Below are 27,997 nucleotides of genomic sequence, written 5' to 3'. Positions count from 1 at the left end.
TGTACAGACGATTTGCTGCATCAGATAACCTTTATTAAAATTATAGACCATATCAAAGATGCATTTCATTTTGCATTATTACACTTGACATACAGTAAATGCACAGTTAATTTGAAATTGTCTATCATCACATTAAACATAAAGTGTTTGCAGAAGGATAACAACAAAACCTAATCCACAATTGCTAACGTAATTTGAGCCTGAATTACAGTTAAATTACTGACACATTTATTTCGCTACGATTATTGTGAACCTTGACCTTAAAAAGGTCTCTCCAGTGACATTATTAGTGTTAGTATTTATTCAAATCAAGACTACATTTTCCATAAAACAGATAAACACGTTCATGATGTCTTTTTTTTTTACCTTTTTGAACTCTTTACATCATCCACATGACTGGATAATAGTAGTTTTACAAATGTCTCAAACATCACGTGGCAGATTAATTAAAACTGAACTTTATAATATCTGATCTCCATTATTAAATAGGTACTTTTTGGGTTGTCTTTCCCTTTAGCAGACAGGACTGATGGGCACACCTCTCTTGGGTTCATAGGATGTTGTCCTGGTAACCATCTTGATGCAGTCTATGATTGGACAGACGCTGAGGCACAGGGTGCAGCCGGTACAGCTGTCATTCACGATGGGAAAGTGGGTCTCTGGGTCAAACTCTATAGCCTGGAAAGACAGTAGGAGAGACACGTTACAGGCGTGAGGCAGATAAGACTTAAGCATTCCAAAAGATTCTGAAACTTTTTATATTTATTTGTATGTATTAATATTTTTTTTATTGCCAATGTGTGAACAGTGTGTCTCTGTTTCGGGATGCGAGTCAGATTTTCTGCGAAAACCCAAATGATGGAACGATTTACATGCTCTCGAGTGCCTTCTCTCTCCGCTTCACCACGGTGTCAACAGCGGGAAACAATAGTTAACATTCAACACACGAGTCCCACACAAAATCCAAAATCAAAGCTAACATTACTGCAAAGTTAAATAATAATAAATTATTATTGGTAATAATAAATCACGTAGTGAAATACTTTTAGCTACTTTGCGTACTGTTTGCGGGTTACTTTATCAACCGGCGCCGGTTAACATTATAACTGTAGCTAAGCTAAGCTGGGGTCGGTCGGCTGGCTGTGTCTTGGCTGGGCAGTGTGGGTCTGGTGTTGGTTGCTTTGTTGTGTCGGTGATTTGTAAACGGCAAGCTAGTTAGTAGCATGGACTCAATGTTCCAAGTAAAATATAGGAACACTGCAGAACCTTATTCTAAATATGATTGTTATTTATTTTCCAGCGTTGTGAATGTCTCAGAGTGCGAGTAATAGGACACTGCACTCCGCTTACGGCCACTGGTGTCATTATTAACAACAGTTTTCCGAAAGTTAGAACCTTTACAAACAGAGGAAGAGATTGCCAAAGGAAAGAGACAACAATCTTTATGTAACAGACAGACAGACATACCTGGTATCCAGAGTCATTGCAGGTCATGTAACATTTACCACAGTTGATACACATCTCTTCATCTATCAGAGCCTGGACCTGAGAATACAAGGGAGGGTCATGATTATGACCAGTTTATAGTCTTTTTATTTTAAAGTGATTATCTGTGGATAAACATCAGTTTTATTACTCTTCATCTCTACCCAACATACAGTAACACCCAACAGTGTTTTTACTTCTTCTGTTCTTTTCTTGGTGCTACAGCAGCTGCCAGTTTATGAAAAATCCCTGTCACATTCCTGGAATATTTTTATAGGGACTGGTTGCTTATATGTGGAGGTCAGCTGTTACTGTACTAGTTTACATTGTGACCTTGTATGAGACAAAAGTCAGTCTCTGGTAGAGGCGCTCTTTACTCTGCTGATTCAAGATCAGAACCTCAAACGCTGTTTATCTGATGATCAGCAGGTTATGTCGAGAAGTCAAGAATGTCACAAAGAATCATAAAAAACAACTTCCCACATGGTCTTTAGGCTTCTGTTCATTTAAGAGTCTAACAATCTAATCTAATCAAATGTTTCCTGTATAAATCTTAGAATATAAAATGGCTACAGTGGTTGAGAAAACAATGGGTACCTGCTCCATGTTGTTAAGTTCCTGGTATGCTCCAATGTAGCGCAGCGCTCTGGCTATCACATCCTACAAACACACACACATACATACACAGTATGCACACATTTCCTCGGTTAAAAAATTGTTATCTTATTCTTATGTCTTATATCTTTTTTCACAGAACTGAAGTATAATACAGGAACAGTGAGTATGAGTGTGTGTGTGTGTGTGTGTGTGTGTGTGTGTGTGTGTGTGTGTGTGTGTGTGTGTGTGTGTGTGTGTGTGTGTGTGTGTGCGTGTGTGTGCGTGTGCGTGTACCTTGACAGCCGGAACGGGCTTTTTGGGCATGCTGACCCTTTTGGCGGGCTGGTTTATGTTGGTTTCCACCACTTCAGTCTCACCAGTTTCTCTGAGCTTTTTCTTGTACTCTGCGATGGCTTCTGTCTTCTGCTGGAGGTATGGGCCAAAGCTGGGGAGGCTCTACACACACACACACACACACACACACACACACACACACACACACACACACACACACGTTAGTTAACCTTTTCTACCAAACTAAATGGTTGCGCTGGTGTTTTCAGTAATAATAACACAATCAGACATAGCACGATGGCAGTAGAAATTCTATGAAGATGTTCAGGATAAACAAGTAGATATGAATGAATACTCTGACTATGAGACAGACAAGGTCTTCAGGTCTTCAGCCTCAGACAGTGGTGCAGTCTCAGTACCTCTCCTCCAATTCCAGCATTCAGACGCAGTCCCAAAGGGAACAAAGCTCATGCCATGTCAGAAGAACATGCTACCGTTTTGGCCTCAATAGAGCATTTATTCTGATGAAGGCCATGAGAAGAGGAGCAAAGCTTTTGGAAAAAAACTCATAAGTGATCCCACAAAGCCTGTCTCTTTTAAAGACCAAACAGCCAGTCCACTTTTCAATTTTTTCAATTCAATTTTATTTGTATAGCGCCAATTCATAACAGAAGTTATCTCAGGACACTTTTCAAATAGAGCAGGTGTAGACCGAACTCCTTATAACATTATTTACAGAGACCCAACAATACCGCCATGAGCAAGCACTTGGTGACAAGGGCAAGGAAAAACTGCCTGTTAAAAGGCAGAAAGCTAGGACAGATCCTTCGGCTTGGAGTTACTTCTCCTAAATAGTAGTGGTGCGAACAATCCAGTAGTAGTCACTGGTATTAGTATTATTGGTAGTAAGTAGTGGTACCTGTCCGACCAGGTCTTCCAGTCTGGGAACTGGTTTTCCCTTCTGATGTCTCTCTGTTGGGGGAGATTGACCATCCCAGTCCTTCAGCTCCAAGCTCTTCAGGTACAACAAGGTCTTCAAACCTGGACACACATAGTTTCAATATCTGAAATCAGTAGCGTCTGGACACACTGGAACCTTTTTATGTTGGTGGTTAGTTCATGGCTGTTGAGGCCATACATACACCTAGAAATGTTTGTTGTCATTGGTCACTCGTTTTAGGGTCATATATGTTAGATTTGCTCTACGTGTTTTCATTACATACAGTTACATACCCACACAGTAATCCTCAATCACTGTGAAGTCCTGGTTCTGGACTGCGCTGCACACCTGTGGCAATCAGACGCACAAAGACAAACAAACATCAACAAGCAAACAATTTTAGATTTGATTTTTGCTTTAAATCATTGCAAGACAAATTCAAAATTTCACATTTTCATTAAAGACAGCTTGTAACTGCTTCCATCCCTACAATTGCTCTATTAAATTAATGACTTCTGTTAGCCTCAGTGGCTCGCATCAAAAAAACAGGAAGGAACAGAACCTCTCACTTTGAAAACTGTATTACTGTTTACACCATGGTGCTGAAAGCATCCAATATAGACTATTATTCTCAGGTTTGATTGATTGATTGTCAGTAGAAACATAATTGGATTCATGTCATTCATTCAAATCAGTTTCCTGACTCAGTCACTGCCACTCCAAAAGTCAGACATTGTAGACCTGAACACAAACTATATTCACAGAGCCTTCACTCTCTGATGAACATCATCATATGAACAGTGACTGTCCCCCGGTAGGTGTCACAGTAATATAAGTAGTAATACCTGTAACACTGAGGCCCCAGCGTGAAGAAACTGCAGTCCAGTCTCTGCCGAGTCAATACCTCCAGTGGCCAGAATCGGGAAACCGGGAATTGCTCTGCCAATGGCCGATACTGCTCTGAGAGCGATGGGTCTGATGGCATTACCTGCACAAATGTTATTATTATTATGAAGCACCCTTCCATAACTACTGGTACAAAATAGTTACATGGGACTGTGTGTGTCTATTTTCTTGTGTTTTTGTGTGTCCTTACCAGACACCCCTCCATAGGTGGTGCGTTTGCCCTTTCCAACACTCGGCCAGGGGACGCCATCGGCCTTCAGTCCCATCATACCTGAGACAGTGTTGGTGGCTGTCACTCCATCTGCTCCACCTGTAAAACAACACAGCAGTGACAACAATACATACATTTTTTTAATGTGGAAATTATTCTTATTTTGTGGAAAAAACATATCAGACACACATTACTGTTCTAAGCAGATTATTTGTATATATGTCTTAATAAATGTATGGAGGGGGTCTTTAAAGTATTTCCACTGTAAAATGATATGGAGCAAAAGAAGTAAGTGTGCTGTGGTGAAGTGCGTTTACCTTCATGAGCAGCCTTGGCAATGTCAACGATATTGGTAACGTTTGGTGTCAGTTTGGCGAAGAACGGAATGGAAATGGCTACACGCACCCAGCGACAGATGTTACGCACCAACACCGGATCCTAATGACAAAGACACATAAGAACACCAACATGTCCATTAGGGATGAGCTACTACACCATTATCTGTATCTGTTCAACCAACTAAACTGTATATTTGTATCCAAATTCGGAATGGGTGATGCTTAAATCTGATGTGTGTGCGGCTATTATAGGGGGTTACAGTGTTACACTGTTCTATTATATGGCTCAATGTGTCAAATTTTGACACAGTATGTTTGCAACTACACGGTATGTTTATGTATACTGTAGGCTTATGACATGTGCATGTGCTGTAATCAGAATGGCATCTCTCTCTCTGTGTGTGTGTGTGTGTGTGTGTGTGTGTGTGTGTGTGTGTGTGTGTGTGTGTGAATGTGTGTGTGTGTACCTGTCCACAGGCCAGTCCCATTCCTCTCTCTCCCATCCCATGAGGACAAGACAGGTTCAGCTCCAATGCATCGGCTCCTGATTTCTAAACACACAAACATTTTTCTGTTTTACACACTCACAAACGGCCCTCAGTTGGAACCTGTGTTGTACTGTGTGCCTTCTGTCAATGGTGGAGCTGTTGTTAATGCTGTGTGGGGTTTTTCCTCACCTCTGCCATCTTGGCTAATTCTGTCCAGTCTTCCTTGTTGTAACTGCACATGATGCTGGAGATCACCACCTGATGGAGAGGTAGGAAAAGGTAAGAGACTGAGCGTGTCCAACCATGTGTCGGTCCATCCTTCCATCCGTCACACATGATATTACAGACACAATGACTGTAGCAAAACCTGGGACGATTATGGATCGCCTGTGGGTGCATTGATACATTTTAAGGCTTGTGTCAAACAAACTGATGACGGGGTACTTTCTTTTTCCATTGTCCATTGTTGTCACTTATGCTTTTCATGCTCTCAGTAAAGGAGAAGTCAAGGTCCAAAGAAACAAACACGTGAAACTTACATTATTAGGGAAGTCCTTCTTTAGCTCGGTAACCGACTCACACCAATAGGCTGCCGTCTTCTCACTGATGAGCTCGATGTTGAGGAAGGAGCCTTGACCCGGTCCGTACACATTACCTGAGGTAGTGCCCCGCACAATACGAGGAGACACATTGGTCACCAGGTCCTGCAGACACACATTTATAGAGACCAATCAGAGGAATTGAAAGTGGTGGCTGTGAGAAGTTGATGAGCTTTTCACTCGGCTGTCTGGGCAATCAGTGCTTCCTGTGGTAAAATGAGAGACTAAATGGAAAATGTAGCTCTATGTTATGCATGTAAGTGAGCATGTTTCCAGTATTGCCTACATATTACCTGTTCCAGTGTGTAACATTTAGGAGCCTCTATTGGCATTTATAGGTATGTTTTCATTAATTCATTAGTAATCATTGTGTTTTTATTACCTTACAATGAGACGTTTTTATCTACTGTCGCCTTCCATTGAGTCCATTAATCAATGGACCAAAAATCAATTGGGAATCATTTTTATAATCAATAAATTATTTAGATAAACAATGCCACAAAAATAGCTTCTCAGATATGAATATTTCTGATTTCTGAACAAATTAAATTTATCTTTACGTCACTGTGATGGACATTTTTTATTTCTTCTGACAATCCACAGACTAAACAATCAAGAAAATTATCGGACGACTAATCAACAATGAAAACGATTGGCAATTGCATTTTTTACTACTTTTGTTTAGATAGAACATTCTTTGTTTGATTTAAGTACTGACTAAATTTAGACATACCTTTGAAATATGAAAAACTGCAGCAAATTGAACAAGGCAAAATATCAGCAGTAAAATGGGCTCCAGAAGGTTCCACTTCTGGCCACATTCAGCTGTTGGTAGGTTAGTTATTTTTGTTAAGTTACTAATTAAATCATTTCCAAAATGTAATGGTTAACCTTTATTTTAATATCTGTTTAGGTAGAAATTAGAAATGTATTAAATCCAAAATAGCTTAAAGGTTTTGCCTTTTACCTCTGCTATGCTTTTTTAAAAACACTTTTAGGTAAAGAAATCTCTTTCTTTTGTGCACTACTGTGCAACTCTATGTGTTTGCTTGGTACCTTACATTGTTTCAGTGTATGTATGTGTGCATGTGTGTGTGCTGCACCTTATCCAGTCCAAATGTCTTGGTCAGAGCAAAGCCCCATCCTTGCTCAAATGCTCTTCTGATCATAGCTGTGCTGGTGGTGGGAGGAGCAGACGCCAGGCCGAACGGGTTGGGGAACTTTATTCCACAAACATCAACGCTGATGTCCACCTGATCTATAGCACTGTAAAACAACGGGAGCTTCGGAACTGAGTCCACCGTCTGTCCGTGCAAGGACTGCAAGGGGAAAGGCACACAATTATTTGAGTTGAATACGTTATGATGTACTCTTGAAACTACTACTACTACTCCAAAATGCAAGTCCCCTAAATTACTCATAAATCAAGTTTTACAAGCTAAATTCTTAAGAATGAACTACAAATTTCAACTGAGATGATACATAAGTGTCTAAACTTGCTGCCACTGAATGCAGTTGAATTACATTTGAATTTGAAAGATGTGTGAAGCATAAACAAATGTACCTGTATGTATCTGTGAATGTGCCATGAGGCCTGTTTGCCATCATTCACTGATTCCACCGAGGTGTTTGCCAAACCGGCGATATCTCCTCCGGCAAACACCCAGGGCTCACTGGTCTGCATGGTGTCTGTGTTCACCTCGGGAGTACCCCAACGGGTCAGCTTCACGGGACTCATGGCCTCAGTCACTACACACAATAACGGAATATGGATCAGGTTATGTATGAAAAAACCTACTGTATCAATCAGTAACAACTCAAAGATTCAATTTTTGTTATGTAACAATGCAAATATATATTTTATAATGCTTTTTCCACAGTCGATTAGACCAAGAGACCAGGACTTTGCGGTGAGCCATATTGGATGACAACATTAACTTCTGTCAGTCATCCTGTGTTCAATAAATAAAGTCAAAAAGACCTAGATAGAAAATTAGAAAATTGGTATGGTGTGCAAATCATCTGCAGTAGCCTTCAAATACCCATTTTACTTTTTTAAAATAATACTTTTATTATATATATAAAGAAACAACATATAAAAACAGATACCTTTAACAAAACTACGGAAGCCCCAAAAGGCAAGTGAATTTTTTTTCAAAGTTTACTTTGGTGACATTGGTTTTTACTCTTACTTTTTTTTTTTTTACCTGTTTCACCTGTTAAAAAAAACATGAAAAAAAAGTTCACTTTTTTTCCCGTCTTTCTTTTTTTTAATTTACACACATCTTCTGACTCATATTAGTACACAACTGTCGGCCAGTTAGGGATTTGTTAATTACCCTGCGGCTCGTTGAGCATGGAACCAAAGGCGCTGATGATGTAATCAGCCTTCAGCCTGACAACCTGGTCCTCGTCTTCCAGCCAATCGCCTTCCTCCGTCTGCTCGGTGCGACAGAACTGCAACCCGGCAACCCGACCGTTCTTCATGATGACCTCACGAGGAGACAGGAAGGGAAGGAACTCACACTGCTCCTCTCTGGCCAACTCCATCTAACAGGAAAAAGACATGTGTTCAGTATTGTCTATGTGTCCATCTGCCTATATTTCTGTCCATCCATCCATCCCTTATCCGTACCTCCTCTGGAACAGCCCTAATGTTGGTGAACCCCTTCCTGAAGCAGACGTAGACTCTCTTGGCTCCACAGCGAAGAGCCGAGGTGGCGCAGTCAAACGCAGTGTCACCGGCCCCCAAAACGATCACTATGCCTCTTAACTGTGGCAGAGAAGAGCGACACTGACACATACCTGGAGAGAGTGAGACAGAGACAGAGAGACAAGGCAGTAGTGTAGACACGATATCAGCAATATCGCAATATCTCTAAAAGATTTGAAATAAATAAATAATGCTATGAGACAAATTCATCTTTAACTTTGTTTCTCTTTTAAAACAGCTCTGTAAGCAACCAGCTTTAATGTGCACTAGCTACTACTATGTTGGAGTATGAAACACAAAGTGGGAACAGAAATGATTTAAGAGGCGCTGGATTATTTACACAATATAATCATATGTGTATTATTATCACAATGTCCATATTTAATTTTTAAATATCATGATTATCATCAATATCGGTACGCAACACCCTACATGGTAGTGAGAGATCGTCTCTGATAAATGAAATTAAAACAATCTCCTCATTAATACCTGCATATGTTTGGTAGTTGAAGGGATGCCCCCTCGAAAACACATCTGTGTGTGTTTTTTGTGTATTGGCTCCAAATGGTTGATGTGTGCACATCAGAGCCCAACTGATATGGGATTTTTATGACCATATGGATTTTAGAGGGGAAAAATTCACTTCTTTAAGAAGTGAATTTTTCCCCTGATATAGTTTGATATAGTTTCCCCTGATATAGTGAGTATTTGAGCTGGAGTGAACATAAACCTATATGAATCTGCAGAGGAACTCAGAAGACTGCTTTCTTAAACAAATAACTTTATTAAACTTTATTATCTTTAACGTGTTAAATAATTTAACACAGACAATGTCAACCAATTTGAGCTGACGTTGCTGAGACCTGCTTCTTCTGTCTTACTCTTTTGCTTGCCACAGTATTGTAAACCACAGCGCTCTCTGCTGGAAAAACATTGCACTGACAACAATAGATTACCACAACCTGTTTTTACTGTATTATGTACGGGGAATAAAATCGGCCCATAATGGATAACATACACTGATACCAATATGATACAGACAGGCTTTAGTGTGCATGCTTTGTGTGCGTGTGTGTGTGTGTGTGAGTGTGAGTGTTTGTGTGTGTGTTCAGTACCTTTCTTGCTGGCTGAGGCCACCATGGGCAGAAAGTCTTTGGAAGTGAAGAAGCCTTGATCCATTGTTAAACCCTGGAAGATTTTGGCTCTGTTGGCCTGAGGAAGACCTGGAGTCACACACACATGCAAAAACAAGGTACATTGGAAGAAAAAGAGTTAACGGAGCAGTCCAAAAATTCCGGTATGTCCATTATGAACTTGAACAATTACACAAACTTAAAAACAGAGGACTCACAGACATTTACTATGTAAAGTAAAAGATGATAAAAAGATATAAAACCCGAATGGATTAACTTTATATTGCGAAAATGCAAATGTAGTATTTTCTCAAATGTTTCACAAGAGTCCCTCACCAATCCCGATGAAGACAGCCGTGAATCCTTCCTCTTTCAAGGACGACAGACTCATCCCGTCAATACCTAGACCCTTCTCACACACCACCTGGTGTGTACACACACACAAACATTACACAAAACTGTTAGGGTTAAACATATCAAGAAGATCGTAGCATAGTGTTCAAGACTATCCAGTACCATGAAGAAATGCTAATTATTTGATCTTTGATCATTTTCGGTCAAATATGGTACTGACAATACATTTTAAAGGTTTGGTATCATATTTCACTACAGGCTGACGGATGAAGATTATTAAAACCAAGGAAAATCTAACAGTTTTATAGTATGGACATTAAGGGCACAAAAAATATGTATGATGGGACTACCTTGACTCCCAAGTCCTTCATCAGGTCTATTTCAAACTGGACAACCTCATAGGGAAGCCGGAACTGAGGGATTTCTGATATACTGCAGGGAGGCAAACACATTAGTTGAATTTGCTTTATTTTTCTTTTGTTTAAGAGGTTTCAGGAGTCATTGTCAACATTGTCACTGAATTGTCTTTCTTATTTCTGGTTTTGAGGATTTTAATCATTCTATCCTTGTCACAGAGACCTGCCTTAATCCAATGCTCCCTTATTAACACCCAAGAATTTTGAAATAAAATGATATAACTAATCTAATATCATACTTCCCAACCTTTGATATGATACAATATATTGTATGATTATGATTAGATGTTACCTCAGCCCTCCAGTGTACTTCTGTTTCTCAAATATGGTAATGTTATCATATCCAAGACGGGCCAAGAAAGAAGCACAGCTGATTGACGCTGGGCCACAACCAATCAGAGCTATAGGGGTGTGGTAAGACTCTGGCATCTCATTGGCTGGTGGGAGTTCAGGATTCCTCATCTGAGCGATGCCCATCTTACTAAACACCTAGAAATAAAAAAATATATAAAAATTTGAATTAATGCAATTATCCAGCCCTTTGAAAAGCATACAAATCAAATAATGGTGAGATGACTACTATATTCTTTGACAGTTATAAACTTCAGCAGTTCTGGTTTTCAAAGAAAATTCTAGAAATGAAATGCTTTGTACAGAAAAGGTCACAGCTATAGATGTTGTACCTCGGTAGCAAACTGCTGTAACCCTCCAATGTTAATGGGTCCCTCTTCAGAAGCGTATAAGTTACAACCCCCCACACACAGCTCTGATGTGGGACAAACCATTCCACAGGTCAAACCCAGGGGATTGTCAGAAAGGATGGACCGTGCTGCCCCATAGTAGTTCTGGTACACACATGCACACACACACACACACACACACACACACACACACACACACACACAATATATGATAATTGTGACGTACTGCTCCTTATCATTTTCTGTAAATTGTTCTGTTTTCCATTAATTTAAAAAATGTATTAATTTTAAAGACTTCTTCCATGTAATAGAACTGGCATTCATGAAAGACTGTATGCATGGACACATGAATGTGTTTGTCTATATATGTTTTACATTACCTTATTAGAGATGCTTGTAATAAATGACTTTACGTCCAGGTTAGTAGGACAGCTCTTCTGACAGGGAGCATCTGCACATTTTAGACACCTAAACAAAGATTTTACTTTTATTTGATAGTTTAACCAAGTTATGATGTTCACTGTCTTAGTTTAGCCCATTAGCAGGCTAGCATTTGCTAATTAGCACTAAACAAACAAAACAAAACAGACTGAAATGTCAACCTCATTGTGGCGCGAAATGAAAAGTCAAAGGATCATCAAAGTCAGGGTGGTCCCATAATGTGGGGAGGATGAATGTCAATGTAAAATTCCATGACAATCTATTCATTAGTTGCAGAGATATTTTAGCCCGGACCACGGGGTGGAGCAGTTGGCTGAACATCACCAGACACTGCTGCAGTAACACTCTTTGCCTGCAGGAGGCACAAGTGTTAAAATTGCTATTACTTTTTTTTCAACATCAGTGTGTCTTCATCTGCAGGTCTACACCATTGACTGTCTCTATACGATAGACGACGTGACAGCTTCCCAAAAGTGAAACCAAAACACCTTTATTGCCCCCTAGTGTCTGGCTGCAGTATAGGTCATAAACCTCGCCCCCTCCATGTTAGCAGATGGGACACTGGCAGAACTCAAAAATTAAAATATAAATAAATGGTAAATAATTTTTCCCCAAAGATGGTTTATGTCATATTTTAGGTAGTTCTACAATTGAGGTGTATGGGCAACCTTGTTTCCAACACCGATCACAGACTCTGGCTCCAAATAATGTCACCAGCGCATGATGGCAGTTCTTGTATCTGGGATATTTTTGTTTCATTTTTATACAATGTAAGGAAGTGAAGAGCCATTGTCCATTGTTATATACGGTTTTACGGTTTTATAAATGGCCCTAAACCAAGCCCCCAGGAAGTGAGCCAGGCTTTTGAAATCAATTTCACATGGTGGCCAAACCAAAAAACATGTCATATAATTGTGTCGCCTTCCATGGAGTCCACCATATTGATCCACCATGTTTCTACAGTAGCCCAGAACAGACAAACCAAACACTGGCTCTAGATAGGACCTTTTGCATTTTTTTGCGATTTCTCGTGGCCACCGTAGTTCCTCCTACACATTTTAAAACAATTACAGATGCAATCTGCAACTTCACCGCTAGATGCAACTAGATGCTACACATTGGTCCTTCAGAGAATTTTATCCCCATTTAAGGGCTAAACCAGAAGTAAGCTGATTCGGTCATCAGAAGTCTCTTTGGAAAGCATGGTGCGGAAGCATATGTGGAAGGTCTGGGTAATTTCATACCCGAACATCAAACTTTTTTGGCTTCATGTACCACTGAGCAGCTTTTATAGGAATGGACAGAACCTCTACCTCCAATGTTGCAGTTTTCATTAATAGGCTACATCCATTGTCTAAACTGATGTGTTATTATGTAAAGGTGGTGCAATTGTAACAGTTGTAGAATTAGTCTATTAATAACCAAACAGATCTTCCTCATGAAGAATCTTTAGCCTGTTCAATACGACAGCGTGTTACAAATCAGTTGAAAGTCATTCATTCTTACCTCAGTGCTTCTCGTAGAGCTCCACGCTCGCTGAGTGTTGTGTGTTTGATATCATCAAAGTTGTTTTCTAATTTAACACAAGACTGAAAGAAAGAGTGGAAAAATGGAAGACGGAGGAAGAAAATATTGAACAAATGTTACTGACTAAACCATGCACCAAAGCTGAGTTGTGTGTGTTTCTGTGTTTTTGTGTGTGTGTCTTACATCACAGTTCCTATCAGGGTTTCTCTTCCAGTGTTTCTTTTCTTTCTTCTTGTTCGCCGTGGACATGATCTGAGCATGAGTCTTCACCCTGGGATTCAGAGCCAGGATACTCTGTGCGTAATTATGTGGAAATAAATCAACACATCAATAAAAGCTCTTGATTCTTACATTCTGAAAGACACAAACAGAACCGTATTCTGTCGATCTCTGTTAGGTATTCAGGGGTTAGCTACTCCTCAGAACGGATTTCAAGAGTGCCAGAAAAGTTATTTGGTGGTATAAAAATGAGTTGTAGTAACAGAGAAATCACAAGATAATTATGTCAATATCTCAGGATATCAAGCCATTTTCTGTGATAACAGAAATGTGATAAAAGAACATTTCTCACCGTTTTCCTGAGATAATGAAACGTATCCCATCATCACAAGAAAATTAGAATAATTTGCTTTGATCAACTTCCGTAGTTACCTCAAATGGTATTGATATTATATTCCAATTTTGTCATCCCCCAAATCACTGCAAAGCTAGTTTATTGCTTTCATAAAACACCTAAATGGAATGGAAGTTTTAGTTTTATAAATGGTATTCTTTTGCTAACCAAAAGGTTTAGAATTGTGGATTATAAATTGAAACACACGTTGCTTTACGTTTCTCTGTTATCTGTAACTGTTATCTGTCTTTATAGCCGGCACACACTGAGATCTGCTGACAAAAACACTGAAATTGGAACATTCTAGGAAGTTTTCTTGTTTGGATGGTTGGGGTCAAGATGATAAGATAATGGTGAGCTGTCAGGTCAAGGTTTATGTCGGTGGGGAATAAGCACGTGTCAACAGTGACACAGCAGGTTCTCATGCGCACCCCGAATGACCACAAGGCCTGGCGTTCTGAAGACTGAAACAAGCTACCATAGTGCAAACTGATAAAAGAACCTACCCCTAACACATGTATATGCGCAGAACTGCTAAGTAGCACATCTCAACACACACCACACCACCGCTTTCAACCCATTTAGAGAGGGAGTTTGTTATATTTTAAGTTACTGCATTATCTGGTAGTTATTACATTATCATGTCCTTCATACATAGGCCTACATGAACTCAAAGCAAATAAAGAGCTAAATGCAGATTTTTATGATGTCAAATGAAACTATTTCCCCATCCCTACATGTGCACACCCATACCTCCACTCAGACCATATGTAACTTATCTATAGCTTGTACGACACATGGCCTGTTGCATAAGACCATAAAGCCATATTAAGACTAATAAGATGGCTTTTTATCCTTTTGATCCATACTGCTGAGACATGTTAAAGTGGCATAGCAGCATGTTGTTTAAGAAATAAAAAATAAAATCAGTGTGTGTATGTTCTGTTGTATATCTCACCAACTCTACTGGCCTTTATAGCTGCTGTCAGCCATATTTAAATGTTGAAATCTACCCATAAGTAACAAAGTCATTTTGTAACAGAGAAGAATATACCACCGCAGTTAACTAAGGAAGGCAAACAGCAGTAACAGCTTTGCATGAACTTTAAAGGTGTGTGTGGACTACATAGATCCAATGATGTGTTTGTTGGGGCAAGACATAAAGTCAGGTTTCGATGCTCCACTTGTCATACTGATAGCTGACTGTAGGAGGGAGACTCAACCCTGTTTGTAGTTTCAGTTAGCTTTGTCCAGAAACCGCTGGTAGAAAAGTCCTTCAGAGAAACCAGTACTTTTTACTTTTACATGTTGAGTACATCTCAGAGCCTCCACTGTTTTGGGGTTGGTCTGGTAGCTCACCTGGTGTACCAAGGCTGAGTCCTTGCTGCAGTGGCCTTGGGTTTGAATTTGACCTGTGGCCCTTTGCTGCGTGTCACACCAAACTGTGGTGTTTTTGCAAGCAATGTTAAGCTTTTTGAGTTTGTATTGGCTGAGGTAGTTACTCTACAGAGTAGCCCCCTTGAGAGGCCACAGATTAGTGTTCTGTCTCAACTGATGGAGGCTAAGCCCCAAACGAAACAAGAGGAATCCGATTTGTACTCGTTAACATTCCTCTAAGGACTTTAAGTGTGCGGTTATTTGAAGTTGCTAATTGGCTCATTTATGGTGACTTTGTTCTACTACTGTATTTTCAAACAGGTGCATAGACCACAGATTTAGACGTTCTCTTTAACACTGTTGTATAACAACAAAAACCCTGTCAGAGGAGTTTCTCTGCCACCAAACATGATCATATGAGGCTTCTGGTCCCATGAAAAGATGACTTTTGAGTAGGATTATGCTACTAGTAGTAATGACCTTCAGTCAGTGAGCAACAGAACAACCATCAAAAAAGTATAAACATTCAAAAAATGTATACTTTTGTATTTCCTTCTTCTAGATTTTATATTATGTACCACATTGTGCACTGTCAATTTATATCATAAAGAGTAATACTGGCATAGATACATGGCTGAGTTAGATTTACAGTCCACACAGGGTTATCTGCCACCTGTAGGTACACATATACAGAATCCTGCTGAGGGAATTTGTAAAACAAGAAACCGATATAAATCCAGTAATTTACCTCAATGTCTGGAAGATCTTTGCTTAACATGATGCTTCTGCCTGGTTTTGGGAATACAATCTTTCAAATGCTCTCTGAAGATTGTCTGGAGATTCTCCTTGGCTTCTGGATCAGAGGTCTGAAACACTGTCCGTGACTGCTCTGCTCCCAAGTGGAACTATCTGAGAGCTGACCGTCCTTATCAGACCCACTCCTCTCACTAACAGTTGGACAGCAGGCTGACTGGTTAAAATGTTGTTTTTTTCTCCGACTAATCTGTTGATAAGGTAGATGGACAGACAGAGCTGATATCACTCTCTGCGGGTCGAAGTTCAGCAGAGCCGGGTGGCAGGCTGGTCTCTGAGTGCATTGCACCTGAGCTCTGGATAAATCAAACAATGACCATAGTAAACTGTCAGGTCCAAACTCCACCTCTTGTGAGGGGAGTGGAGCTCTGCATTATGCATATTTTTTCTTAAAAATACATTTGTGTTGTGTAACTCTTTCTTTCCTCTCTTCCACTTTTCTGTTCCTCTTTGTAAGCATGGTTAAGTAAGGCAATCCAGCTGTACTGACCTACAGATATGAGATGTCAAGATAAGAAAGGATGTCATGGTTAAAATCTGTTTTATATGGTAGGAGCATGTGGTTATACAGGTACAGACAATCAATAAAAAGTAAATGATATTTAGGAAGTAGCTAAAATATTCCCGATCTGACAGTCTAGATACAGAATGGGTGTAGATATCTGAGTGTGTACAGCCTAATGTGCTCACTGTCTGAGCAGTGCTGTACCTAGTAGGCATTACCAATTATGGATTTTCTATTTCTTGCTTAGTTCAGTGTTGGGACAGTTTAGGGATTATCTGAACTAGGCATCTTGAGTACAAGCACTACTCTGGTATGACTCCTACTTTACAGGGAGATTGTTAAAAGTGGAAATGCATCTCTTTCCTTTCTTTCATTCTTATTATTTTTCTACTCATTTATTTATTTTCTTTTTCTTTTACTCTTGCCCCATACGCACTTTTTAGCCTTTTTCTAGCCTTTCCTCTTTTCCTCTTTTTATTTTCTCGGCTAATACACCACTTACAAATACACACAACAACACACACACACACACACTCATAGATACACTTGAATCCTTTACAATAGGCTGCACTGTACCCATTTCATCTATCCCAAATCTAACCCTTGTTGATTTATTTGTCTTAATTTTTTTGTTTTTTTGGTCATATAATGTGTAAAGTGTATCTTGTATCACCTGTTTGTGTAAAATCGCACAAAATAAAAAAAAATTAAAAAGTTGGAATGCAAGGAGAAGACTCTTCTTACTTTCCGCTGGGGTACCGCAGGGATCGATGATCGGATAATGGTAAAAGTAAGGAACAGGTTGCAGTCTGTTAAATTAATTAAATTGTACTGCTGCATTTAATGATTAAACCGACAGACACTTGGTAGAAATGTTAACAAACAAAGACTTTATTTGGTGTGTGCATATATGTGTATTAAACGTCACTCAGATAGAGCATGGAGGCAGCAGTGGCAAGCAGGGCAACAGCAGAAGCCATGGCAACACCTAAACAACACAGAGGAGAATCAGGACAGTGCCAGTACAAACATGCACATTTTACCTTTATGGTTATAATTTCAACTAGTTAACTTGTGACAATTTTAAAAAGGTGTTAAGTATAACTGGTATATCATAGTAGATTTTTTTTGTTTTTGATTATTAGTACAGTAATTGTTGCCAGATTCTAACAGACTCTAACATGCACTGTGAAGTCAAAGACTAAACAAGAAGGCTGATCTGATACACACTACACATAATCTAATTAAATTCTGCCACCTTCCCTTTTCTGTATAGAGAAAGCAATCCCATATACAGTGCATGCTGTGGAAAAACATGCATTATGCAAGTATGTGCACTGTGTGAATCAATTCAAATGGTGGGGAGGGATTTATTGATTTGAACTTCCTGAAACATATTTTTCCAACTCCAGTCTAGATATAGTAGCATAGTAGTAATGTCTACTAATGTTAAATATGTTGTAAAGACACTAGTTCATTGTGAATATATCAAATTTTGCTTTTCTTGGTCGTTATGGTGACGTTATGAGAATCTTTCTAAAGCTAACTGTAGGCGTTACAGTGGAAAGTGTTTTACCAATGTAGTTATTCCTCTTGGGCTCCGGTGCTTTAATAGTTTCCTCAGTGGGCTCTGGAAGCAAACAAAACACAATTTCACAAATTATAATCCGATAATATCTCAGTAACTCAAACTGGCTTACTGGAAAAATTAAGTTACGGATGGAAATCAGAGAATTCCTTTCCCTCGCCTGCAATAGCCTAGATGTAACCTAACTTTAGCTACCCAGTAATCCCATTTCTTCCCTGGCATATATAAGTGACTGAGATTTTGTGGTCAAGAACATTAGGACCAACTGCATAGTGAGAGGACAAGCTCTGTAAATCAAAGAGCTCACACAACTTTTCTTAACTGTCCGCCTGTATTTTACAAATAACATATTGTTCAGCTGTGGAAATGAAAATGTTTGAGAATTTATTTCCATATTAGTTTGACTTTGTGGATACAAGTACACACAGCAAAGGTAATGATATCTTTTTAATGCCCTGCGCTGCTGCCACGGGAATATTGTTGCTCTCTGAAGTCTTGCATACAAGTAAAAACCCTCTTTTTATTGACAAATTAAATACCTCTTCAAGACAGTAGATAATACAGTTCACTCAGGGCCGTAGCCAGGATTTTAGAAATAGCGAGGTCCGAGCCCTGCTAACAAGTTCCACAGATTCAAGGAAGTTGTATAAAATTGTTGAAAAGATGCACAGGCAATTAGACCTAATATGTATTAAAAATGTACTAATAGATAATACTCAAATAAAATACTGTAAATGTAATTATTATTTGCAATAAAATAAAATGAAGAGGTATTTCTCATTGATCAATAAATTAGTTATAAATTAGGTATCACTGAAACATTTTGATAATAATCACAAGACACACATTTACCTCTCTGTGCCTCATTTCCTATCTGCAAATATTCTGATACATATGGTAAGATAAGATAAGGTGCAGCATTAGAAGGAATCAGGAAATCTTTAGCAGCACAATGACCCAGAAGAGACTGGCTTCTCTCTCACAATGATCACCATGAACTTTCGTTTGTATCACTTTTGGAGTAGGTGATAACAGACAGCAGACTGCAGTGAGGTAAGCTGCTGCTGAAACTCCTGTGTGCAAAAGTGTGGACACATCTTGAAAGCATGTAGATTAATAGTCTGTGAGCTCAGATGTTGAACAAACAGTGTTGGCTGATCTTGTAGCCAGTGTTGTGTGGATGTAGGTTAGAGCCCCTTCGCCCCCCGGTCTGAATATAATAATAATCCATGGCTGAATAGGATCGGCCTAACAGGGTTACTGGACAGGTGTATGTAGGTTATATCGAGGTTATTGCAGGCGAGGTAAAGGAATTATCTGATTTCCATCCATAGAAACAGTGCTATAGTTTATTAATATAGTATATTCATAAATATTGCTTATAACAGTTTTTTTTATTTTATGTGACCAACTAGCTGTTCATAGTTGATGCAGTTCCAAACTCAATATGGAGTGAATTGCAAGGTGGAAAGCGTGGTACCTGACTGCTATAAGTGAAATAAAGTATCATGTCCACGTGGGGTTAGTACAAGTGATTCTACATGACAATGTGGGGGTGTTTTAATGGCAAACCCCTCATTATTATCCTAGATAGCATTTAGACAATAATGTGACAAGAAAAACTTTTATCCCAGAGGGCCCTGAATTACAACTATGTTTTGGCAGACGCACACTGCTTCCCTACCTGCTGCAACATCTCTCTCTAGGATTTCAGCAGGCGTTTCCTGCCTGGTATCCAAAGCTTCTTCGGCTGCGTCAATGTCCAGCATATCCTTCAACCTGTCAGTCACCTCAGACTGGCCCTCGTCACTGAACTGGTAGTCACACACACACACTGGCCCGCTCACTTTTACTGGACAGAAGATACGACGTGGGAGACACAATTTCTCTGAAAGAGAGAGTCAGAGATACAGTGAGAGGAGTGGTTGAACACTTCTGATTCGGAAAAATAAAATAAAATAAAAAATACAAAAATTTCCCCTCGGGGATCAATAAAGTATTTCTGATTCTGACTCTGATATTTATGGAATATGATAAGGGGATGGCTTGAGTTGAAATATTCCTTGCCTAATGTTTCTGTGGTCAATACAGACACTAAAGTGAGACTGTGGAAAGTAAGTACACCGCAGGCACAAGTGGCAATAACAAGGTATTGGAATGTTAAATTTGCTTTAATTTCTCAACAATCTTGAGTCAGTTGCTTTAAAATCATCATCATAATGTGACTAGAGTGAAGGTGCAGTCAGACAGGTATTTGTTCCCCATCAATTTGAATAAGGAAGGGGGTAAGATGTATTTTTTTCCAGTTGTGTATTGATCCTGCATTGTTTGATTGAACTGTGACCTGCAAACTTGCTAATATTTGCTAAGATTAGTTTTTCAACCTTGTTTATATAAATGTACAGCGAAATAATACAAACATCAAAGCCCACTACATGGCCACAGTGAGAGTAAGGGCAATGATAGTTAATGACAATAAAGTGTGTGATAAGAATCTGTATAATAATAGTACAATAATAATAATGTGTGTGATATAACAAACATGTGGCTTTCAGTAATAGCAAAAGACAGTACATATAGTTGACTTATAGTACAAAACCTCATGTTTGTTCAAGCAGATATGTAATGAAAGGTTGCCATATCCTGCCGAAATTATCATTAGGACGTCGTAAAGACAGTGTAATCTTTTCTAGCTTCAGGAGTTGTAGTGTATCTCTAACCCAATGTTTGTAGGAGGGCGGTGTAGCCTGCTTCCAATTAAGTAAAATTATTCTTCTCGCCAAGAGGGTGACAAAAGCAATGCGGTCGGATTGTGCCCTAGGAAGATGATCACCCTCACATTGAATACCAAATATGGCTGTGGGTTCGGGTTTATTGGTCTTTTAAATATATTGGATAGGGCATCGAATATAGAAGACCAGTAACCTGAGAGTCTTGGTCAAGACCAGAATGTATGAGCTAACGTTGAGGGTGAAAAATTGCATCTATTACACAAATTATCCATTGCTGGGTACATCTTTGCGAGTCTGGCTTTATACAAGTGCAGTCTGTGTGCAACTTTGAATTGAAGTAGGCCATGTCTGGCACAAATTGATGAGGAGTGTATTCTTGAAAATATGTCTGACCATTCAGTATCTGTAATTTATAATTCAGATCAGCCTGCCATGCTTCTCTCAATGCATCAAGAGATGTCAACTGTAGGGATGAGAGTTTCATATATATATAGCGGATATTATGGCTTTGTTAGATGGAGCTGTTGGAAACAAAGTATCCATGGGCTGTTGTTCAGGGATTGCAGGATATGATCGTGTTTGGTTACGGATCCACGGAATAATGTCTTAAATCAGGATACAGGAAACGCCAGGGATCAGTCATATTATATACTTGAAGGAAGGAATTAATAATCTTCGCTGATCTTGTTATATTGTAGGGGGTGCTAGAGGAGCGGTCTAATACCGGGTGTAGTACACAATTAAAGTCACCACCTAGAATAAGCCTGTGTGTGTTTAAATTGGGTAATGAGGATAAAAATGTCTTCAAAAATTGTGCATCGTCCCCGTTCGGCACATATACATTAGCCAGAATTATAGGTATATTATAGAAACTGTATAATTTAAAGCTCTTGTTAGCCCACTAGCTATGCTAGTGCACGTTTAAATTTCACCTGACCACACTTTTGCGAGGACAACCACTGTGCTGGGTCAGGTATTGTTTTTAAATGTTGTTTCCTTTTTGTGATAAAATCATTGGAAGATTTACCTCTGGCATGTTAAAACATATAGTGAAAGAGCAGCACAGTGACCTTACTCTGTAATTTCAATGAAACAGCAATGTTTATCTAAAGTTTGCTAGCATCGGCTAACCATTAGCCACATAAGTGCTTGCTCATGGTAGGAAATGTTGGGTCTCTGTAAATCATTTTATGGAGTTCGGTCTAGACCTGTCCTATTTGAAAAGTGTCCTGAGTTAATTTTTGTTATGAATTGGAACTTTACAAATAAAACTGAATTGAACTGAGTGACCAGCAAACACAAGCCACCATAAGCTGCTGTGTTTTGAAAGGGTACACTTCATAATTTATTAAATCATCTTTTCATTTTTATTAGATGTTACATCTTCTCTTTCAATTTACATAGTCTCACTTAAATGCAGCTGGGAGTAGATCAATACACTGTTTTCATGTTTATAGAGTTCTGGACTCATGTCATCATATTTTGTTATATCTGCAGCTGAATACAGAGAGCACAGCCATATTCAGTTTCTCCATGACGACAGATGTTTATCTTTGTACTGCACTGTAACTCTTGGTAAACTGGGTTTTGTAAAGTAAGGTTATTCTTTGCCCACAGTTGTGCTTCCAATGCAGATCTTCCTATCAGCATACAAATTCTTCTGTACCTCTTCACTGGGATTGGTTGACCCCAACCCACCCACCACCCTGACCTTAACCTTTACAATCTAAAGCCAAAAAACTCTGGTTACCTTGTCTGTATGTATATGTGTGTGTGTACCTGTCTGATGTTTGTCCCTGGTGCTGCCCTTCTCCTCTTCTGATATCAGCAGCTCCTCCAGCAGCATCTGAACCCTTGTAGCCACCGTAGAAACCACGTCCCTTTTCAGCAGCTGTCCACAATGAAGAAGATTTCATGACAAAATGATGAATTGTTCTTTCGGTTTCATCATTCATTTGACATTGTCTACTGAAAGCGTTACCTTTTCGGCCAGTCTGGCCTTTGGTTTGTTGCTGTGTACGTAAGCTCTGCTGTGGATCGCTCCTCTGACTGACACACTGCCTCCACACCGCTGGACCACATCTGTTAACCTCTGGTCATCCTAATACACAGGAAATCATCGTCACGGTCTTGGCCCTCTTTCATGAACAGCATGTACAGTCAACTTGATTTAGCAGCTTCTTTCCAGCCATGATCACAAAATATACAATACAAACAAATTAATTTTTAGTGTGAAATGCTTGGGCTGTAGGGAAAATGTAGGCCTTACACCGTAGGTCCACAAATATTCATAACATGTTCACATTTTCAAAAGTGGTGGACTTGTGTCGTGTAGTTGTTATAGTGTTTGTGAGTGTGTTTATGTCCTACCGGTGTGATGAGCAGCTGAGCGGTGTACGTCTGTCTCACGTTCCTCTTCTACAGAGGAATATCAGACACAGTGTGTTAGAATTCCAGTCTTTCACATAATCCAGAGAATAAGTTGCATCAGTTCTGTTTTAGTATATTATATTTACTTCTATCGTTCCATATTGTTTTCGAACATCTATTAGCCCAATAGAGAGAGTCAGGGCCTTATCTGCAAATGGCTCAAGGAAGTAAATGATAGATTTTTATTAGGGATGCACAATAATTATCGGGGCAGATAAATTATTGGCCTACTATTGGAAATTCATATTATTATAAATTATTGGGATAATTAAATTAGAGCCAATAAATTATTTTTTTTATTTAGAAACAGTAACTGAACATTTGAAGAATGAGAACTGCTGTTTGTTGTTGTGTTAACAATAGTGACAGGTTAGCTCAGAGCTATGGAATATTAAATCATCCATATTTGCTAACTTCATCTACAACCTCAGGTGTGTAAAAACTACAGGTTATGAATTAATTTTTAAAATACAAACATGTGAAATTATTGATTATCCCATTGGTATCGGCCATGAGAAGCAGGTACTTATCCGTTATCGGTTTTTATTACAATTACTAATATTAAGTGCCTTTGAGCAAACATCCAAAAAGGTTTGTTATGTTTTGTTAAAGACCTTCAGGTATATACAGGTTTTATAGATTACTTTCTGAACTGTTTACTCAGTGTTGGTTAGATTAATATAACCTGTCCAGCTGTGAGCTCTGTGTCTTCTGGCAGCTTTTTTCCGTCGATCAGACAAATTCCACTCTGAATTTGGTCTGCCCACACTTTCAGTCCCTCCTGAAACAAAGAGTTAGACCTGAGAAGAGTGCCACTTAAGTTCCTGAAAATGTATGCGTGTGTGGGTGTGGTGCATGCTCCAACCTTAAGACATTTATCCATGTTTTCTGTACTGGTTCTGTTGTCTGGTAGCGGTACCAACATGTCCACATTTAAACAACATGACACCATGCTCCAGGAGGAACACACTCCTGACTGGTACTTCCAGTCTGCAGGCTTAGCCGTACTCTGGAACAGCCAATGACATTGATATGATTGCTAACAACACCATGCTGCATGTTTAAATCTAAATACAAGTCTGAGTTGGCTCTTCAGTCTGTCACAAGCTAGAATCCTTAGTGCCTGATCCAAATCATGTCCAAAGTGAGATCTTGAAGACATTCAGAATAATTTGGATGGACCTTTAGAATGTTTCTGTAAAGGGTTTCAGTATCTATTAACTCAACAGATTTCACCTTTCCTTTGCTGTTGGTAGATCAGTGATAAAAATATTTTGAACTGAGGCTTACACATTATAACTGGCTTAAAGGGATGGTTTGGGTTTTTTGAAGTGGGGTACCAGGAGACAGGAGCATGAAGACTAAGCAATGAACGACTGTGGATGGAGGCAGAAAAACATATTTTAACCACCAAAAAAAAAAAAAACCCACCAAAGAAAATCAATATCACTGGTAGTTTACGTGTAGGCAAACTGCCGTCTACTGTAGGTAATACAACCCCACTTCAAGTATAAACTAACCCTTTGTGTGTATAATGACTGCAGAAGGAAGCTGAAATGAAAGATCAGTAAACTAACCTTGGGATCTTTGACGTCAAAGGTTCTGCAGACTGTTCTGATGTGGCGTTAAAGAATATCCAAACACAGTATGTGGTAGCTACTTTATCCAATGACAAAGGCTGTGCAAAAGGATACTTTCTGGTTTTGGGGTTGACGTGCAGCGTGACACAGTCTGTGACGTCATCATCTGCAGGGTTCCACAGATGCTCCGAGGAGATCAGGTTCTCCACTGCAAAAACCAGCTACACACAGACAGTAAACACACACACAAGGATCAGAAGAGCAGGACACACTCACAGGTACAGGCAGATAACCAAAGCAACTGTGATGTCTAAATGTCCTCCCAGAGCATCCTTCCAGGATCATCGCTGTACATAAAGCTTTTATTTCATATATACAGAGACTCATAATGAATGCTAATGTTGCTCTGTGTCTGCTGGATGTCTACGTAGGTAGTGGCTCACTAAAACATTTTTGTCTTCCTACCTTTCCAGGGTTTCTGTTATACTTTGCGACCACAGAAAAGAAAATGTTCCTTTTTATGTAAAGTTTACATTACTATGTAACTCTTACTCTTCACAGCAGAATTGAAAGCTAGCTAGTCAGTAGCTAATGGTTACAAGTCCTTGTGATTTATTTTACCATGGCTGTAAAACAAAAGCCCCCCCCCCACTGTTGAAAAGGAACATTGCTTTATGATAGACGTTTTAAGTTGCTGCTAGTAACTGTGCTTCCTCATTTGAAACTCTTTATTGTGGTGTGCCCCAAGGTTCTGTCCTGGGTCCTGTTCTTTTCACCTTGTATAAGCTTCCCTTTAGTAGATAAGTCACTTTAAATAAATCTGCAATCACTGCTATGCAGAAAATATTCAATTATACATCTTGTTCTGGGTTTGTTAGTTGTTTCTCGATCCAAGTGTAAAACTGAAGGACACTGTGCCTTTGACGTTGTAATACTATACTTTGGAACTCTCTCCCTTTAGACTTAGACTTTAAATATGTCGACACTGTGGACACCTTCAAAAGCAGCTCAAGACCCACCTTTGTGTCATTTTTGTTTTCATGTATCTATTGTTTATGGTGGTGGTTATAGCTATTTTATGGAATTTTCATCAACATTATTCTTAAGTGTGAGTTCTATGAAAAGTGCGATACAAATAAACCTACTAACAGTTTGATAAGCAATAAGACACGTGATGGCTGTGTATCTATCAGCTGATTTCCCCATGTGGCCTAATGCAGCTTTAATAGTGTGTACATCATGTACACATACAGTGTGTTTATATGAATCTCACCTGGCGGAGTGTGGTTAGTGTGTCCTTGGCATCAGTATCAGTAATGATGAAGACTCCCAATACAGACAAGCCTCCGGGCAGCATCCGAGACACCTGAAAACAGATCAAACCAGTAGTAAATGTAAACTGTAAACACTTTACATTTCTGGCAACCATAGCTGTCTTGCTGCTACTTCAGCTGTACGGTTTTGACAATGTTGTAAAATATATAGCTCCAAGTATTTAATTCTATAATAACATGACTACAGCTGTATATGTATTTTACAGCTATATACACACACACCAAGCAAAAGGCTTTCTGTTATTGTTCATTATCATTTACTGACTTTATGAAGTCCTTTTATCAACAATGTGTCCCAGTGTGTTCTAAAAGAACCTCCACACACTGAGTTATCATACATACCAGACCACGTGTGAGTGTGTATTGGGATCGAGCCTCGTCCCTCTTTGCGTACCTGTCGAGCATGCTCAGTCACCCACTCCTTGTCCAGAGCGTTTCCAGCTGCCGCAGTAGACTCCTCCTTTTGGGGTGTCCGAGTTGCCATGACAACAAAATCCCTTTGGGTTGAGCTCTGAAATGTTTAGTCATTAATATCAATTTACTGTGTCTTCACTCCACATTCATCACACACTCTTCCACATCATATCATGTTATATTATGAGAGGCAACACTCCAATACATCACACAAACCACATACACAGCTTTACAGACGTATTAGCCAGTTTAAAGTTTGTATGGTGTAGTCCTGTGTTACAGGTGAAGTGGCTGTTTCTTAGTTACATTCTAACCAAAATGTAAGCAGACTGAGTGATATCTAGCTGTTTCAATGGTTGAGCTGCACCAAAATCTCATTATGGCCAAGTGCAATAAGCAAATCACAGAAGCTGCAGTTTTTCACTTATGGTCAAATGTGTGACAAACAGCATTAAAATAAATAGTATATAATATATAAAGTACTGTAGTGCTGCAGAGATGCCCTGGCCTACAAATCGTGTTCTACGGATTTAAGCAAACACGTTGTTTTGTTACAGACCCTGATAAAAGCTACATCATCATTAAATTCAATTTGTGATGCAAAAATGATCATTCCCGCACTATTCGTGCATCATATCACAATCCCAATATCTGTCAAAATAATTGCAACATGATGCTGAATCTAGTCTGGTGCTATATTCTAAAGCAGAAGGAAACCAAACAACAGGCCAGGATCACTCACTAAATACAAATATTAGTGCATAACTTTACCTGTCCAATAAGTAGGCCTGTGACTGGACCTACTTGTTGCTCACATAGTTTAGACACATATCCCTCCACTGTATCTTCTACTATGTAGCCACGACCCATACTGCCTATGGAGAGTGTGGAAAGAGATGGAGAGGTGATGCAAGATACACACAATATAGCATAGCCACTTTATCAGTATGTCTGCAATAAGTTCTGGGAAAGTGAGCAGTGGAAGAATGAACACGTAAAACTTTCTCTCAGCGTTAAGTCATGCGTTTGAGGGCTGTCTGCCTCTCTAACTTTAGCTAGCTGATGTTCACATCCTGCCTTTAGATAACGTTTGATGGTTCGCTGTAATTTAAAAGAGTTGCTACAGCTTGAACGTCAAGAGCCTATCCAAGTAGCTTGAAGGAAAATACCTGAGAGAAGCAAGACAGTAGGTAAAATATGAACCAGAAGGCAGGAGGCTCGCTGTTAATTTTGACAGCTGGCAGTGGTTCGTCAGCAGAGCGGAAAAAAACTCAATTTACAACAATGCTTTCTGCTGTGACGTAGTTCCGTCGCACGTCTCTGTCGTAGTGGGTTACTCGAGGTAAAAAGGTGAAGTTACACATCGACAATCAGACAACTAACGGAACATTGTTAGGTTCTCTTCAAAATAAAAGTTGTAGTAACCACTAAAGCTAGTGGCTAGTTTTACACACATTAGGCATTATTA

The 27,997-nt window shown here is 39.3% G+C and overlaps 2 protein-coding genes across 2 annotated transcripts; both read right to left on the bottom strand.

The window, feature by feature from the left end:
- Positions 1 to 11: 11 nt before the first annotated feature.
- Positions 12 to 16,176, bottom strand: dpydb (dihydropyrimidine dehydrogenase b). Its single transcript, XM_051396132.1, has 25 exons — positions 15,882 to 16,176; positions 13,327 to 13,437; positions 13,123 to 13,205; positions 11,556 to 11,643; positions 11,158 to 11,319; positions 10,767 to 10,963; positions 10,409 to 10,490; positions 10,041 to 10,128; positions 9,687 to 9,794; positions 8,494 to 8,663; positions 8,198 to 8,408; positions 7,423 to 7,607; positions 6,962 to 7,177; positions 5,799 to 5,963; positions 5,449 to 5,517; positions 5,239 to 5,322; positions 4,751 to 4,871; positions 4,413 to 4,532; positions 4,162 to 4,304; positions 3,610 to 3,664; positions 3,296 to 3,417; positions 2,377 to 2,538; positions 2,083 to 2,145; positions 1,468 to 1,545; positions 12 to 678 (listed from the first exon to the last, which is right to left on the bottom strand). The coding sequence occupies exons 1-25, from the start codon at positions 15,909 to 15,911 to the stop codon at positions 514 to 516; spliced, it is 3,078 nt and encodes a 1,025-aa protein (XP_051252092.1). The 5' UTR covers positions 15,912 to 16,176; the 3' UTR covers positions 12 to 513.
- A 1,142-nt stretch (positions 16,177 to 17,318) lies between these two features.
- On the bottom strand, positions 17,319 to 27,830 carry odr4 (odr-4 GPCR localization factor homolog). Its single transcript, XM_051406308.1, has 14 exons — positions 27,699 to 27,830; positions 27,301 to 27,404; positions 26,510 to 26,626; positions 26,055 to 26,147; positions 24,896 to 25,002; positions 24,779 to 24,815; positions 24,067 to 24,210; positions 23,887 to 23,982; positions 23,142 to 23,189; positions 22,753 to 22,872; positions 22,551 to 22,662; positions 19,724 to 19,927; positions 18,028 to 18,081; positions 17,319 to 17,439 (listed from the first exon to the last, which is right to left on the bottom strand). The coding sequence occupies exons 2-14, from the start codon at positions 27,397 to 27,399 to the stop codon at positions 17,369 to 17,371; spliced, it is 1,302 nt and encodes a 433-aa protein (XP_051262268.1). The 5' UTR covers positions 27,400 to 27,404; positions 27,699 to 27,830; the 3' UTR covers positions 17,319 to 17,368.
- Positions 27,831 to 27,997: the final 167 nt, after the last annotated feature.

The sequence above is a fragment of the Dicentrarchus labrax genome, unplaced genomic scaffold, assembly GCF_905237075.1.
Source record: "Dicentrarchus labrax unplaced genomic scaffold, dlabrax2021, whole genome shotgun sequence".
NCBI classification, from domain to species: Eukaryota; Metazoa; Chordata; class Actinopteri; family Moronidae; genus Dicentrarchus; species Dicentrarchus labrax.
This window is presented reverse-complemented; position numbering and strand designations above follow the sequence as displayed.

Excerpts from the sequence above, each read along its gene's own strand:
- dpydb (XM_051396132.1), bottom strand. The coding sequence starts at position 15,911 with ATGTTAAGCAAAGATCTTCCAGACATTGAG. Across the intron at positions 5,964-6,961 it reads AGACATTTGGACTGGATAAG|GACCTGGTGACCAATGTGTC; the intron begins GTGCAGCACACA and ends GTGTGTCTGCAG. Across the intron at positions 4,533-4,750 it reads TGCCAAGGCTGCTCATGAAG|GTGGAGCAGATGGAGTGACA; the intron begins GTAAACGCACTT and ends GTTGTTTTACAG.
- odr4 (XM_051406308.1), bottom strand. The coding sequence starts at position 27,399 with ATGGGTCGTGGCTACATAGTAGAAGATACAGTGGAGGGATATGTGTCT. Across the intron at positions 26,627-27,300 it reads CAGGCCTACTTATTGGACAG|AGCTCAACCCAAAGGGATTT; the intron begins GTAAAGTTATGC and ends TAAACATTTCAG. Across the intron at positions 26,148-26,509 it reads TGACTGAGCATGCTCGACAG|GTGTCTCGGATGCTGCCCGG; the intron begins GTACGCAAAGAG and ends ATCTGTTTTCAG.